Below are 16,438 nucleotides of genomic sequence, written 5' to 3'. Positions count from 1 at the left end.
ACCGCAATAGTAAAAGAGAAGCCTCTAAAACTGTTCACAGGACACCTCCAGCTGTAATCCCCGGCAATTACTAATCTTTGTATTCTATATTTTTAAGTCATGGACTTTATATCCGTCAAAAATGTTTTATAACGGCCAGAAAAGTAAAAGAAAAGTCTCTTTCTGGGCGTGACGTCACGGATGACGTCACAGCCGTGTCCGTGCATTCCACGGATGTTTATATTAATATATATTATGTAATTATATTATATTAATACATTAATAATATATGTAATGCTATACATGTAATAATATACATTAATTTATGTATTATATTAATACATATTATATTAATATTCGCGGCATTCCCCCGGGGCATGATGGGAGGCCCCAGAGCATCATGGGAGGTGACTCAACTGCGCATGCTCTATGGGCCGCTGTATGCGGAAGTAAACCCGGAAGTCAGAGATTTTTTCGGCTTATGCGCTGGCTGAGCAGAATGCATTGAAATGAATGGGCGGCCATTTTTAGTCTCCGATCCAGTTTCTATAATACATCCATGCTCTGGAACCTGCGGCCATCGTCGTCCGGAACGACACTGCGCATGCGCGGCCTCTCAGAGGAAAAGCCGCGCATGCGCAGTGGCGTTCCGGACGCTGTACCGCCGCCAGCAGGACTGGAGGATCATTACAGGAGATACGGGGTTCCTGCTTAACCGGTGTTCTGCCAAGTTCTGCTGCTTTGAAAAAAAATGCTACCTAATGGTTTTCTACCTTTGTAGAGCTACAATTTTACTGTGTTTTACTCCCTAAACCACTTCCTTGTCTCTTGCCAGGCCGTCATTGTAAATAAGAATGTTCTTAATGACCTGCCTGGTTAAATAAAGGCGAATGAATGAATATCAAATAAAGCGATAGAATTTGTTTTTTTTTCTCTTTATCGTATAATGTTCACAAAGTGTAATGCAATTCATGTCATGGGTAAGTGTATTTTGAAGAATCAAATACTCAACATCCCATATTATCCATTTGTGCAAGAAATTGCAAACTTTGAAAATCGACTGTGCTCGTGCGCAGGATCAAATACTCAACATCCCATATTATCAATTTTACATCGTGCAAGAAATGATGGGCAATCAAACTTTGAAAATCGACTGTGCGCGTGCGCAGAACCACAAATTAGCAGTTTTCGGCAGGGAGCAAGAATTGGTAGAACACCGGTCCTATGATCAGAGTCAGGACCGGTGTTCTGCCAATCCTTGCTCCCTGCCGAGAAATGCTACTTTGTGGTTCTGCGCACGCGCACAGTCGATTTTCAAAGTTTGCATCATTTCTTGCACAAATGGATAATATGGGATGTTTAGTATTTGATCCTTCGAAATACACTACCCATGACATGAATTGCATTACACTTTGAGAACATTATACGATAAAGAGAAAAAAAAACAACAATTCTATCACTTTATTTGATATTCATTCAGTCATTGGCCTTTATTTAACCAGGCAGGTCATTAAGAACATTCTTATTTACAATGACGGCCTGGCAAGAGACAAGGACCATTTGGGGGGTAAAAGGAAGTGGTTTAGGGAGTAAAACACAGTAAAATTGTAGCTCTACAAAGGTAGAAAACCATTAGGGAGCATTTTTTGGCAAAGCAGCAGAAATTGGCAGAACACCGGCTCTGATCAGAGTTTGCTATCAGAGGTTAACTGGAGTCAAATAAATCACCATCATGGCATCAAGGTCTGCTAATGAAACGTCTGTCAGGGTGAGTTGAAGCAGGGAAACAGGACGGGGGCGCTGCAGGACCAGGGTGGGGAAACCCTGATCTAAAACCTGCAGGACGGGGGCGCTGCAGGACCAGGGTCGCTGTCTCACCACCATGTGCACCCCCACCCTCATAGGTAGCTACATGACTGACAGGGTTCACAGCTACACAGCTCATGTATTGCTGTACTTTACTGCCCTTTCTTTTTATTATTTTACCTCTTTTCTTATCATTTTATTTCATTTTATTTGTTAAGTGTAGTCTTAAATTAAATACTTATGACTTTTGAAAACCGTGCAAAGTTACACTAGTGATGGATAACCCCTGAATGCAGGGATTGTTACATAGAATTGTCAAATTGGTTTAATTCACCATAAGAATTGTTACAGATTACTTTTGTAATACTGTATTAGACCCGATCTTTGTACGTTTTGACCGTATAGAAACTTAATTCTTGCCATTGTAAGAATGAGATGTACCTGCTGTATCTACTGCCCTTACTTTTTAACAACTTGTGCTTTTTATTATTTTACTTCTTTTCTTATCATTGTATTTGTTATTTACTGTTTGATTGTGTCTTGCCGCTTTTAATGTTGATGTAAAGCACTTTGAATTACCTTGAATTGTGCTATACAAATAAACTCGCCTTGCCTTGCCTTTATTACAAACCCATTCCTGCCTATTGATACAGAGGTTGCAGCCAAATTTCAGAAAGTATTATCTTTGCCAGGGGAAGTGGACATGGAGATGGTTGAACTGCAACATGACATAGAGCTGAAAGCCATAGTCAAGGGACAGTGACTTTTGGGAAGTTGTCAGCAGAGAGAAGTTCCCTCTCCTCAGCGCATGTGCACTAAAAGTGAGTGCCTACTCTGGATCCACTTACCTCTGTGAAATGGCATTTTCACAGATGAAAATCACCAAATCCAAGTTCAGGAGCTTTCTGACAGACACCTCACAGTCTGCCCCAGCCTGGCTGTCTGTGCTTATGAGCCCAACTACAGTACAGGGCTCACAGACAGAGTTCAGTCACAGCCATCACCAGTACCCGAGTTGTAAAAAAGAATCAGGGGGATGGTGGATTTTATCATGTGGGGACAGATAATTTGTGCTGATTACAAATAATATAATATATTACAAATAATAGCAGTGACCAAAACACCTGCAGAAATACTGCAGGAATGACATAGCAGCAGTTAAATGCAGCCTTCTGTAAGCTTTAAATATCCACTGGGCTTACATCAAATACATCAAAACACAACAATAAAAAACACTTTTCTGAACTTATCAATATGACTCTGTCCTTCACAGGATAAGTAAAATGGATCACTGCAAAAACTCACAATCTTAACAAGAATATTTGTCTTATTTCAAGTTAAAATGTCTCATTTTAGTAAAGAAAATCTCATTACACTTAAAACAAGACTCATCACTGGAAAAAACAACAATTTTCACCTGTTTCAAGTAGATTTTCACTTGAAATAAGTAGAAAAATCTGCCAGTGGAACAAGATTTTTTTGCTTGTAATGAGAAGATAAATCTTGTCCCACAGGAAGATTTTTCTACTTACCGTATTGACCCGAATATAAGACGACCCTGATTGTAAGACGACCCCCTCTTTTTCAAGACTCAAATTTGAAAAAATACTTTTTTAACACCAAATTAAATTTTTATGCAGAAAATAATTACAGTACATCTGAAACAAATGATTATAACAATATATTTGAGAGAAAAAGCATGTTATTTTGCCTCATTCAAATCATGATCTTGAAGTTTGCATCATAACTTCTTCGACCCACTTTTCTCCAGATTGTCACCACGTTTCACCATTTTCTGTTATCTCTTCTGTTATTTCCTTGTCTTTTCTTTCTTACCGCTATTTTTTATTTTTCTTCTTCATGCTACTGCTATTTTTATTTTTGTTCTTCGTGACAGGGGTTTGCTTTGGCCTGGGAAGTTAAGTTCAGCATTCGCTTTAAAGATATCTGGCGCCATCTAGCGTTGTGAATGGGTATAACGTCTAGACCCCGAATGTAAGACGACCCCCACTTTTTCAGTCTTATTTCAATGCAAAAAACTCCGTCTTATATTCGGGCCAATACGGTATTTCAAGTGAAAATGTACTTGAAACAGGTGAAAATTGTCAAATCAGTTATTTTTCTGGTGTTATTTTTCTGGTGATGACTCTAAATGTTGAAATAGCAGTAAAACCACATTCATTGATGAAATGACATACGGGATGGAAAGGGGGGATGGCAGTTTTACAGGGGGGATGATTTGGACCGTTTTTATTTCAGTACTAGTTATGAAACATCAGAAAAGGGAAAGAAGGCAGTAAACAACCTAAAATAAGGAACTGTTTGTGGTTTTTGCTCATGCTCTTAATACTCTTAATCCTCTCCATGTCTTCCATCATGAGATGTGCTGGCAGGGTGTGGAGAGGACACATTCCTCGGTGAACACAAAGGGCAGCGTTGTTGTCTGAGACTCTGCTGGGACGGTGCTGGTGAGTGCCGAGCAGTCCTCACTTCATCTCCAGTCCGTGCTCCAGGTCCAGGACGGGTCTCCTCTCATCGGAGAAGTCCCGGTCGCTCCTCTCCACGAAGCGCTGCAGGGTGCTGTAGTACTGCTCGCTGCGGGAGAAGCTGTAGTAGGCAGAGATCTCCTCCCAGGCCTTGTGGTTGGGGAAGGACATGGCAGCAGGTTCCTTGTTCTCAAAGAAGCTCTGCAGGTTCCTGTTGGCCAGCTTGGTGGCGTATTCCACGGTGTAGGAGTCGAAGCTCTCCTTCTCTTTCTCCACGTAGCGCTTCCAAAAGGTCAGCTGCAAGTAGCTGACTTTGGAGCGGCAGTTTTTGTAGCAGGTCCCGATGAGGCCGACGATGGCAGCGATGATGATGATAATCCAGCCCAAGATCTGCAACACAACCAACGGAAGAGACATTGTTGAGATATTTCATCATCACTGGAAGACATTTTTTTTTTTTTTACCTCTTTCAAATAGATTTTCACTTAAAATAAGTAGAAAATTCTGCCAGTGGAACAAGATTTTTTTGCTTGTAATGAGAAGATAAATCTTGTCCCACTGGCAGATTTTTCTACTTATTTCAAGTGAAAATTTACTTGAAACAGGTGAAATTGTGAAATAACAAGTTATTTTTCTGGTAATGACTCTTGTTTTAAGTGTAATGAGATTTGTTTGACTAAAAATGAGACATTTCAACTAGAACTAAGACAAATATTCCTGGTAAGATTTTGAGTTTTTGCAGTGTATTACAAGAATTCTGGGATAATATTAAAAAGGAAATAGACACTATTCTGGAGATAGATGTTACACTAGAACCAATGTTGTTCTTGTTGGGAATCATACCCAAAGACATGTATAATGTAGACAAACAATAATCTTACCAGGAATATTTGTCTTATTTCTAGTTAAAATGCCTAATTTTTAGTCAAAAAATCTCATTACACTTAAAACAAGAGTCATCACCAGAAAAATAACTTGTTTCAAGTAAATTTTCACTTGAAATAAGTAGAAAAATTGAGAAGATTTATCTTCTCATTACAAGCAAAAAAATCTTGTTCCACTGGCAGATATTTCTACTTATTTTAAGTGAAAATCTACTTGAAACAGGTGAAAATTGTTGTTTTTTTCCAGTGATGAGTCTTATTTTAAGTGTAATGAGATTTTTTTTGACTAAAAATGAGACATTTTAACTAGAAATAAGACAAATATTCTTGTTAAGATTTTGAGTTTTTGCAGTGTATTTATTTATTTGGCAGGGACAATGCAGTCAAACATAGATACAAGCTCACTCTCCCACACAAATATATACACTATTTACAGATGAGTACAGGTTAGATTTTTCTTTAAGCAGGTTTTAGTTTTGGTGAAGAACATGTTAAACTCTGAGATGGATTTAGTTTCTGATGTCAGTGAGTTCCAGAGTTTACAGCTTTTATAGGAGAAGGCTGACTGAGGTTCTGGTGACTCTGTTGCTGTTTTGTCTCTCAGCAAATTGACAAAGTGGCTCAGGTGCTAAGTTGTTTATACACTTATACACCAGGAGAGAAGATGGAATGAAAGAGACATCACAAAATACATTTCCCACGCTTGTATCCTCCTCTTTTAGGCCCCGTTTACACATAGTCGGATATTTACAAAAACGGATATTTCCCCCTTTACGTTTTGAAAAATTCCATCGTTTACACGAGATCGTTTTCAAAATCTCTTTGTTTACACGAATCCGCATAAATACGCTGTTAACGTCATGCCAGCCAATCAGAATCCTGGAAAAAACATCAACAAATGATGATAGGGTACGCGGCGACGCACACCGTACGGCGCGCATCGCCGCGTACCCTACGCCGTAGGCTCTGCGTCGATTTAACCACAATTCAGGCTTTACTTCCAAGACGGAACGAGATTCTTTGGTTTGGAGTGACAGAGAAGTGGAGTTACTTTTAAGTGTGACTTTAGAATATAAAACAGGTAAAATACAAGAAAATATTGACAGTGGCCAAACAAATTGTAAACACAGGCCGCACACATGATGCTGGTGACGTTTCTGTCTCATAATGTGACGTTCTGAAGCCTAAATGTCCGTTTTCCTTTGTTTAGACGCAAACGTGAAAACGGAGTTTTTGAAAATCTCCACTTTGGCCGGAGTTTTCAGAAATTATCGTTTTTGGTGACTTTGAGCTCCGTTTTCGTGTAAACGAACGGCCAAAACGCATGAAAACGCCTCAGTTTTTGCTCCGTGTAAACGGGGACTCAGTCACCACCGTCAGGTCCACAGGTGAGGTGAGGTGAGGTGAGGTGAGGAGGGGAGGGGGGCACAGATCCACAAGGAACCGTCTCAGCTCTCTCTTTACCACACAAGTACAGAGTCCACATGCCTGCAGACTGACGGTTTGATAAGCTGATAAGATATCAGAGTTTAATGGTAATGCAGTAGCAGCTCTAAAATGTATAAACTAAGTGAATTTAGCGTAGACCTGATCGATCTGGCCCGATCACGTCATTATCAAAACATCGGTATCGGCCAAAAAAGTAAAAAGAGTATCAGGACATACCCAGTTATTTATGTTTTTAATATATTGATTTAATATATATTGATTTTATGATTGTATTTAACAACTGTATTTAACAATACAGACAGCTGATGTAACGTTTATAAGATATTGCCTTATAATATACATACACACACATACATATACACTGTGCTGAGTGTTTGTGTGAAATAAGAGTCAGGAGAGTCGTTTGTGTTGATTCTGTTAAGTATTCATTAGGAACAAACCACAGAACATGAAGACAATGCTGCTCAGCGTCTTCTGCCGGGACTACCATTAGTGTACAATAGTGGGGGGATTCTTACAAGGGAACATTCCCCCTACGCAATATGGAGCACCAAAGTAGCTCAAGTTTAGCTACGTAAACGCCAAGCACCCGGTCTCGAGCGCAGCCACAGCTAACGTTAGCAGCAACGATTTTGCCACAGCAACGATGTTGCCACAGCAACGCTCTTCCCCAAACTGGAGACTGGAGGAGAGCACTGTGCATGCGCACGTCTGCAACAGAAAGGCTGGCGAATGTTCCTGCCAAGTGGATGTGGCGAAGAGCATCTCTGAATGCACAACACCGGAACCTGCAGCGTGGGCGTGAGAGGGGCAGGGTAACGGCCCGGGCAGGCGGGGGAGAGATTTGTCCGTCAAGACTCCTCTCCCTGGCCCTGCCCCTTCTCAACCTTTCCCGACCCTGAACCTAACCTGGGGCTTGCTGATTGGGCCGGAGCTTCGGGAGCTGCGTGCTGGCCTGCGGTCCCCACCCCCGGTCATCCCGCTGCTGCTTCCACCTGCCTGCTGTGTTGTTGCCGTCCCTGACCAGGGGTGGACTGGCCATCGGGCATACCGGGCATTTGCCCGGTGGGCCGATGGGGATGTTGGGCCGGGCTGGGCCAAAAAAAAAAAATAATAATTTTTTTTGCCCGGGCAGGCCCATCGGCCCATTTGATTTTGTTTTTTACCTGACAACAACTGGTACCACTGGCCGATTGGTTATGATGAGTTAGATTGGTTATGGGCTGGAGTCAGGGCCGCCGCAAGGGGTGTGCGAACCGCGCGCCCCAAGGGGCCTCCTCGCGCCCCAAGGGGCCTCCTCGCGCCCCAAGGGGCCTCCTCGCGCCCCAAGGGGCCTCGCGCTATGGGCCGTTTTTTTTTTTTGTTTTTTTTTTCAAATTTATGTTTTTTTTTTTTCGTTTTTTTTTCTCGTTTTTTCCCTTATAAATATCAACAGTCACGTTCAATTACAGACCTAAATGTGTATTAGTCTGTGCATATCAATAAATATATGTGCAATGATGCGCGTGTCTGTTGTTCAACACAACTGATCAGACCAAGCGCAGACACAGGCTGCTCTGATCCAGACGGGTGGAGTTGGAACAAACTGTCACACAATGTCAAGAGAACGAGACAGGATCCGGAAATTTCCATCAGGGGATGAAAAAAGAAAAAAAACTAAAGAAAATGGAAGAGTTTAATGTCTCTCTGAAAGGCTCGTTTGATAAATTTGTTACAAAAATCACCGATCCGACCGGGTCTCAAGCAGCCGTGGGGCCCCGCATCGAGGCAAGAGATGATGATGAGGCAGGGGAAGGTATCCAGTATTTTGCTAATTGGAGAGTAAAATTGCGCATATAGACACCCGATCCGACCCGAAAAACCCAAAAAATTTCGCGCGCGCTCGCTATGCTCACGCGCGAGGGCCCCCCCAGCCGTTCCGCACAGGGCCTCGCAAATCTCCCAGGCAGCTCTGGCTGGAGTAGTCACAACATTAGAGCGCGTGGCTTATTATTGATATTATTATTGATACTATTTGAAGAATGATGAGTTCATATTCAATATCTTATATATTCTATAAAACTAAATTAGCAACTCCAAATTTAAGTTGCTTTTTTGACAGGGACAGTGGTGTTTGAATTTGTGATTGTCACTAAATTTTAATAATGCTGTGATTAATAGTGGGTGGGTGAAATAATACATCAATCTTTTTGGAGAAATGTTTACCTACAGTGATGCCATCGCCGCAAAGACTTTGTGTACATATATTGGAAGAACCCACTGTTTAGGCAATTCATGGTCATTAGTTAGTAAAAACAGAGGCAGCGCTGCATTCCCCCTGTTTAAAATGGTCAAATATGATGATATCCATCAATACCTGGTGGGCCGGTCTAGGCTCAAAATGCCCGGGCCGATTTTTTGTCCCAGTCCAGCCCTGTCCCTGACCCACCAGTCTGGCCCTCGGCAGGAGGGTCCCCCCTTATGATCCAGGTCCTGGTCCAGGTTTCTTCCCTCCTAAAGGGGAGTTTTTCTTGCCACTGTTTGGTTTAAGGTTTTTCTCCCACTAGGGGAGTTTTTACCTGCCATTGTTTATGTAATAATTGCTCGGGGGTCATGTTCTGGTCTCTGGAAAGCATCTAGAGACAACTTTTGTTGTATTAGACGCTATATAAATAAAATTGAACTGAATTGAATTGAATTGGATGTAAATGGCTAGGACTGCATCTGGTCAAGTCTGTTAAAAATTACTTTATAAAGCCACTTTTTGTTGTTATATATCAATCTTTTGATCTGCCACAATAATGTAATGAATTCAAACGAAAACACCTCAAAAGGGCTTTTCCCAGAGATTTTTAGGTGAGATTAAAAAAGAGATTAATTAGATTAATTAATTACAGATCTTAATTCATTTCAGTAAATAAATTGTAATCGCTTGATAGCTCTAGTTATAGTTACTGCAGTTTTGGCATGATATGAATCTGAATTAATGTGAACTGGAATTACACTGAATTATAAATAGATGTGAGTGAAGTGAAGTGAATGAGTTAATACCTGCGACTGAGCCCTGAGCATCAGCAGCAGCTCCATCCGCTCATCGTTGGAGAGTTTGGACCGATCACAGGGCACTCTGGCCAACTCCTCCCGACACCTCAGCGTCTTGTTTTTACAGAACAGATCCACCACCACGTTCTCATCCAGGCCGCTAATAGCACACTCGTAGAAGGTTCCGTTGAGCAGAGCCACGGAGAGCCACATCAGGGGGGGCACACAGGCGCCGGTAAAGATATTGATCAACACCTGGAAACATCCACAGCAGTTTCCACGAGGACAAAGCTTTTGGGGATTGAGACAGCAGCCGGTGTAGAGTCTCCAGAACTGACTACTCAGGAACAAACCCAGGACTAGGAGCACCACAGCAGGACCCAGCAGGAAAGTCAGCCCATAGGCAAAGTTCTGCTGGTGGTTGCAGGGGCACTGGAAGGACACCACAGAGAAGATCCGCTCCCCACCGATGGTGAGCAGGGCCATAAAGCTGTACCCGATGGTGGTCTTCTGGTTGATGATGAATTGCAGGACAGGTTGGAACTTATCCATGCTGTTGACTTTGAGGTGTTAACTTTCTATGAGTGTTATTGGTTACTCCTACTGGTGTTGCAGCAGCCTTGGTTACTCCTACTGGTGTTGCAGCAGCCTTGGTTACTCCAACCGGTGTTGCAGCAGCCTTGGTTAGTCCTACTCGTGTTGCAGCCGCCTTGGTTACTCCTACCGGTGTTGCAGCAGCCTTGGTTACTCCCAGTGGTGTTGCAGCAGCCTCGGTTACTCCCACTGGTGTTGCAGCAGCCTTGGTTACTCCTACTGGTGTTGCAGCAGCCTTGGTTACTCCTACTGGTGTTGCAGCAGCCTTGGTTACTCCTACTGGTGTTGCAGCAGCCTTGGTTACTTCTACTGGTGTTGCAGCAGCCTTGGTTACTCCCACTGGTGTTGCAGCAGCCTTGGTTACTCCTACTGGTGTTGCAGCAGCCTTGGTTACTCCTACCGGTGTTGCAGCAGCCTTGGTTAGTCCTACTGGTGTTGCAGCAGCCTTGGTTACTCCTACTGGTGTTGCAGCAGCCTTGGTTAGTCCAGCTGGTGTTGCAACGGCCTTGGTTAGTCCTACTGGTGTTGCAGCAGCCTTGGTTAGTCCGGCTGGTGTTGCAGCAGCCTTGGTTACTCCCACTGGTGTTGCAGCAGCCTTGGTTACTCCTACTGGTGTTGCAGCAGCCTTGGTTACTCCTACCGGTGTTGCAGCAGCCTTGGTTAGTCCTACTGGTGTTGCAGCAGCCTTGGTTACTCCTACTGGTGTTGCAGCAGCCTTGGTTAGTCCAGCTGGTGTTGCAACGGCCTTGGTTAGTCCTACTGGTGTTGCAGCAGCCTTGGTTAGTCCGGCTGGTGTTGCAGCAGCCTTGGTTAGTCCCGGTGGTGTTGATTCTGAGGTGTTGGATCTTTCCAAAAGAAATGCAACCAATAAATGGCAGCAACAATGAGCTGAGCAGCCTCTGTTATCTCTGCTTGACTCCAGGAAAGACTGGTCTGTCCAGCCGGCTGCCGCTCCTCCTTGTTGTGCTCCTCCCCTCAGATTATTAGTTTCCTCTTTCAGTCACTTCCTTGTTTTTCCCATGCAGCTGTCCATCATATCTTCTCTGTCTGGGAGTGGACATTTCCGCACGCTTATGCTGAAAACTGAAATGTCCTCGTATTTGCTGATGTTTGCTTTCTCTTTTTCTTTATTCTGTACCCATCTCTAATTTCCATGGGTCAAAAATCCAGTGTTTTGTTATTTTGACTACTATCCATGTTATATATAAGAGGTATATATAAACTCCAACCTGAAACCATTTCTTGTTAGTAAAAAGTAAAAACTAGAAATACAGCCACCAGAGAGTTGTGATGCTGCTGGGATTGTCTTTAACCATGTGACTGGTTTCTTTTATTGCATGTGAAGCTGCTGTAAATACAGATCTCGTAAAAACATGATGAAACTTGCAGACATTCCACTGCAAAGGAAGGCGAGGCCGCCAGCAGGACTGGGAGGAGTGGTTTTTCTGTTCCAGTCCTGCGGGAGCAACCACTCTGGAATCAATAAGTGCTCACATCCTCCCCACACACGCTCTTCAGAACATCGTCTCTTGTCTCAGCAGACCAGTAAAGAGCTCACATTACTGCAGATGTTGCACTGAACCAGCTGTTAATCTACTCCAGCCTTCCTTCACTCATGAACTGGACTCAGAGGGGACCGCGCCTTCTCTGTTCCAGCTCCAAAACTTTGGAACAGCCTGCCTCAGCAAATCACAGGCCTCTTCTCTGTCTGTTTTTAAATCTCTTCTCAAAACCCACCTTTTCTCCTTTTTATTCACTTAACTTATCATGGTTGTTTTATTTATGTGCCTTGTGTTTTATGGTGTTTTGTCTTCCATTTGCGTGTCCAGCACTTTGGACCATGTTGGTGTTTTTAAAGTGCTTTATAAATAAAGTTGACTTGACTTGACTTCAGGGGAAAATGTACATGTTTTTTTTTTTAAATACATTTATGGAATTACTCTGTGTCTATTTGTATTGATTATTTAATACATATAAAATAACTACAAATTTATATCAGAACAACATGATGGATTTCACTAGGTCAGGGGTCTGCAACCTGCGGCTCTTCATCCCTTTGGCCTTGAAAAAAACCCCGAACATAAATAAATGATATTTCTGAATTCATTTTTAGTCATATTATTAGTTTATTTTGTTGGGCAGTTGTCTTGGAGTTTGAGTTGATACCATCTAATTTTAAAAGAACTATTTTTAATTTCTATATTTATTTCTAAAGCTGCTAAGTTGTAGCTACATTTTTTATTTATATTAAAGTGGGGTATTTTTTTTATTTTACTTTTACACAAATATAGACTGAAATAGGCCTACAGTTCAGAGTTTAATTTATTTCAAAGTACGCCTACAAATGCACACTGCTTAAGGTAAGATATCAAATCACCCTCTTATAAATCTGTTTAAGGGAAATATTTGACTTTTTTTACTCTCTCCTTTTTGCATTTGGACTTTAACTGTTTTAAGTTAAACTGGGATGTCCACGTTGATATTGTTGCACTGACATAGTGAATGAAGTGAACAGAAATGAGTTAAATTGCGTTTGTCAGATACGCTTTTTCTGCTCTCTAAAAGCTGATTTATGGTTCCGCGTTACACCAACGCAGAGCCTACGGCGTAGGGTTTGCGTCGATTTAACGTGGAACCATAATTCAGGCTTCCTGACCACACAGATAAGCTACATAGCAGACTTCTGTGACTCGTAACCTTGCCATACTTTAGCTTTGACTGAATTGACGCCACTGCTCACCACCATATGAACCATCTCACCAGCAGGTGGTGAACAGCTGACGGCTCAGCTCCTCTCTTTACCCGGGTGTCCATAAAGGTGATCCTCAAACTGTGGTGGCCTGTAACACCTGGAACTCTTCATCACGAAACAACTAGTGTGGTGAAGAGGAATGCAAAGAGTTATAAACTTTGCTGTACGAACATGTTTTGAATATTTATGTTGCATGTGTGAAAGACTAAGTCAGGTGACTTAGACCGTCGAACAGCCGAGGAAGCGGTTACCCCTCGTAGACACTGAACCAGGTCACCACATTTCCTGCTGGAGCCCACACATGAATGTTTGATAACTTCTGGGGCCCTGTTTACACGTAGCAAAAACGGTGGTGTTTTCATGTGTTTTGGCCGTTCGTTTACACGAAAACGAAGCTCAAAGTCTCCAAAAACCATCATTTCTGAAAACTCCGGCCAAAGTGGAGATTTGTAAAAAACTCTGTCTTCACGTTTGCTTGTAAACGGAGAGAAACGGACATTTAGTCTTCAGAACGTCACATTATGAGACAGAAACGTCACCAGCGTCATGAGTGACACCTGTGTTTACAATTAGTTTGGCCACCCTCAATATTTTCTTGTATTTTACCTGTTTTATATTCTAAAGTCACACTTAAAAGTAACTCCACTTCTCTGTCACTCCAAACGAAAGACTCTCGTTCATCTTGGAAGTAACTGGAAGTTACTCGTGTCATTTGTTGATGTTTTTTTCCAGGATTCTGATTGGCTAGCATGACTTTATCTTCTCGTTACACTGCCCCCTGTAGGTTTGGCTGCTCATAACACCTTAACAGTATTTATGCAGGTTCGTGTAAATTATGGTATTTTTCAAAACATAGAGGGGGAAATATCCGTCTTTGTAAATACCCGGCTATGTGTGAACGTGTCCTGGGTCTCCTCTTACATGAAGGATCAGAAGGTGTGATCCCAGACTACATCACCTTCAGACCAATCAGAGCTCAGGAGCTGAGCAGCTCAGAGGAACCGTCCGTGGGGGAGTGAGGCTGATGGAATTAAACCAGCAAGGAAATGAAAAGGTGAGACCACTCTATGAAGGAACAATAGTTTCAAAGTTTATTTAGACGGGACAATGCATATTAATGCACACTACATTAAGCAGTATGAATACACCGGGTTTTAGCAGTAATGCTAGTTTCCACCCGCAGTCCCCACATACAACCAGACACACTCACACTCACACCTACGGGCAATTTAGAATGACCAATTAACCTAGCATGCATGTTTTTGGACTGTGGGAGGAAACCGGAGTACCCGGAGGAAACCCACGCAAGCACGGGGAGAACATGCAAACTCCACACAGAAAGACCCTGCTGGGCCTGGGAGTCAAACCGGGAACCTTCTTGCTGTGAGGCCACAGTGCTAACCACTAAGCCACCGTGCCGCCAATAGACACCAGAAAGAATGTCCTGAATGTTGAATCAAAAACAACTCAGTTTTCTGCGAGCTCCTTGGAGCTGCCTCTGCATCCCAGCTCTTTTAGTCTTGTTTACAATTAGTTAAAAACAGGACATTTCAGAACTATGATGTAATGAAGGGACACTGCACTGGCTCACCAGGGCGGAGCAGTCTCCACTTCTTTTTTTTTTAAAGATTTTTTTGTGGCTCTAGTGGTCCTTTATTCAAGTTGCAGACAGGAAGGGGGTAGAGAGAGAGAATGGGGATGACATGCAGCAAAGGCCGGGATTCAAACCTGCAACCACTGCAGGAGGACTGTAGCCTCAGTATATGAGCCGCTTCCTTAATCCACTGCACCACAAATTTTTTAATTAAATTTATTAACGGATAGCCCCTTGAGATAAATCATCTCGTTTTCGAGGGGGTCCAACATAAAACATACAACACAGTACAAAGCAGTTACATACAACATACATAATGGCTCCAATACACCAGTCCCCAAGACCAGCCACACCCGAAGAACACAAGTAAATACTGCATATAACACAGTAATAACAACAGGAACAACAATATTAATTACAGTCATTGTCATCATCATTATTATACAATATATGAAAAAATAGATACATTATGTATTAAAAAAAGACACAAAGGAAAAGGCAATACTCGAGGCAACTACATGGTTTATTGAGATTTAAAAATAATGAGTTTTTAAAGAGATGTAATGAATTGAGTTCTCTTATATTGATGGGTAGGTTATTCCTGATCTGGAATGGGGTTTTGAACTTAAAAGCACGTCTGCCAATATTTTTAAACATCAAAGGAACAAAAAAGGAGGACTGCTGAGTGTTTTTGAGAGAATATGAGGATGTATGTGGAATCAAATATACTTCAGCACTATTGTCCTTTTTAAATTTAGGGAAGGGAAGGTCCACGAACGGGAAACTAGGTAAGTCCAGGAGAACGGGCAGAGTACAGGGCTCTGAGCTGGAGAATCATCTGACACCGCAGCTTGTGGGAGGCAGGTTTAAGAGCAGGCTGGTTGATGAGGCTGACGGTTGTCAGGTGTGGAGAAGGTGATGAGGATCAGCTGCGGTTGCTCCGGCCAAGCCTGACCAGGCTTTGGCGCCCTCTGGTGGAGGAAGGGTGTGCAAAACCCTAACAAACTTGGCATTAACCATTTATATGTATAATACAGGACTGTCTCAGAAAATTAGAATATTGTGATTTTCTGTAATGCAATTACAAAAACAAAAATGTCATGCATTCTGGATTCCTTACAAATCAACTGAAATATTGCAAGCCTTTTATTATTTTAATATTGCTGATCATGGCTTACAGCTTAAGAAAACTCAAATATCCTATCTAAAAAAAATTGAATATTCTGGGAATCTTAATCTTAAACTGTAAGCCAAAATCAGCAATATTAAAATAATAAAAGGCTTGCAATATTTCAGTTGATTTGTAATGAATCCAGAATGTATGACATTTTTGTTTTTTTAATTGCATTACAGAAAATAAAGAACTTTATCACAATATTCTAATTTTCTGAGACAGTCCTGTATACACACACAAATATATATATATATTATATAACATTATATAATTGTTTAACTGACAAGTGATTAAGACGCCTCACAGCTACAACTTTAACTTATTGTTATCAAAAACATTTTTACCACCAACCAGCTCAAACTGTATTCAGCAGCAGCCAAATCAAATGGTATCTTTTCTACCAAAAGAGGGGTGGGGCATTGCAGGAAGGCAAATTAGGATGTGTTGTTGTCTTTCATAACATTTATGAGAGGCCAGCTCACAAGTATTAAACCCAGGTCCTCTGGGCTGAATGTGGCCCACGAACTTGTCCCATTTGGCCCATAAGAGAGTGAATAAATGGTTGTATAGTTCATGCATTATCCAGTTGCAGTGATTCTGCTAAGGTACATCAGTGATTGTCATAGTGTGGTCGAGTTGGACCCAGATGCAGGAGTTCCAGAAACGTGATTTATTTTAACTTAAAATAAAGAAAAAGCG

The 16,438-nt window shown here is 42.0% G+C and overlaps 1 protein-coding gene across 1 annotated transcript; it reads right to left on the bottom strand.

The window, feature by feature from the left end:
- Positions 1 to 3,887: 3,887 nt before the first annotated feature.
- On the bottom strand, positions 3,888 to 10,276 carry LOC133440838 (calcium homeostasis modulator protein 5-like). The gene is made up of 2 exons (XM_061718164.1): positions 9,635 to 10,276; positions 3,888 to 4,661 (listed from the first exon to the last, which is right to left on the bottom strand). The coding sequence occupies exons 1-2, from the start codon at positions 10,175 to 10,177 to the stop codon at positions 4,272 to 4,274; spliced, it is 933 nt and encodes a 310-aa protein (XP_061574148.1). The 5' UTR covers positions 10,178 to 10,276; the 3' UTR covers positions 3,888 to 4,271.
- Positions 10,277 to 16,438: the final 6,162 nt, after the last annotated feature.

The sequence above is a fragment of the Cololabis saira genome, chromosome 3 (assembly GCF_033807715.1).
Source record: "Cololabis saira isolate AMF1-May2022 chromosome 3, fColSai1.1, whole genome shotgun sequence".
Taxonomy (NCBI): domain Eukaryota; kingdom Metazoa; phylum Chordata; class Actinopteri; order Beloniformes; family Belonidae; genus Cololabis; species Cololabis saira.
Note: the sequence above shows the minus strand (reverse complement) of the source record. Positions and strands in the feature narration are given on the sequence as shown.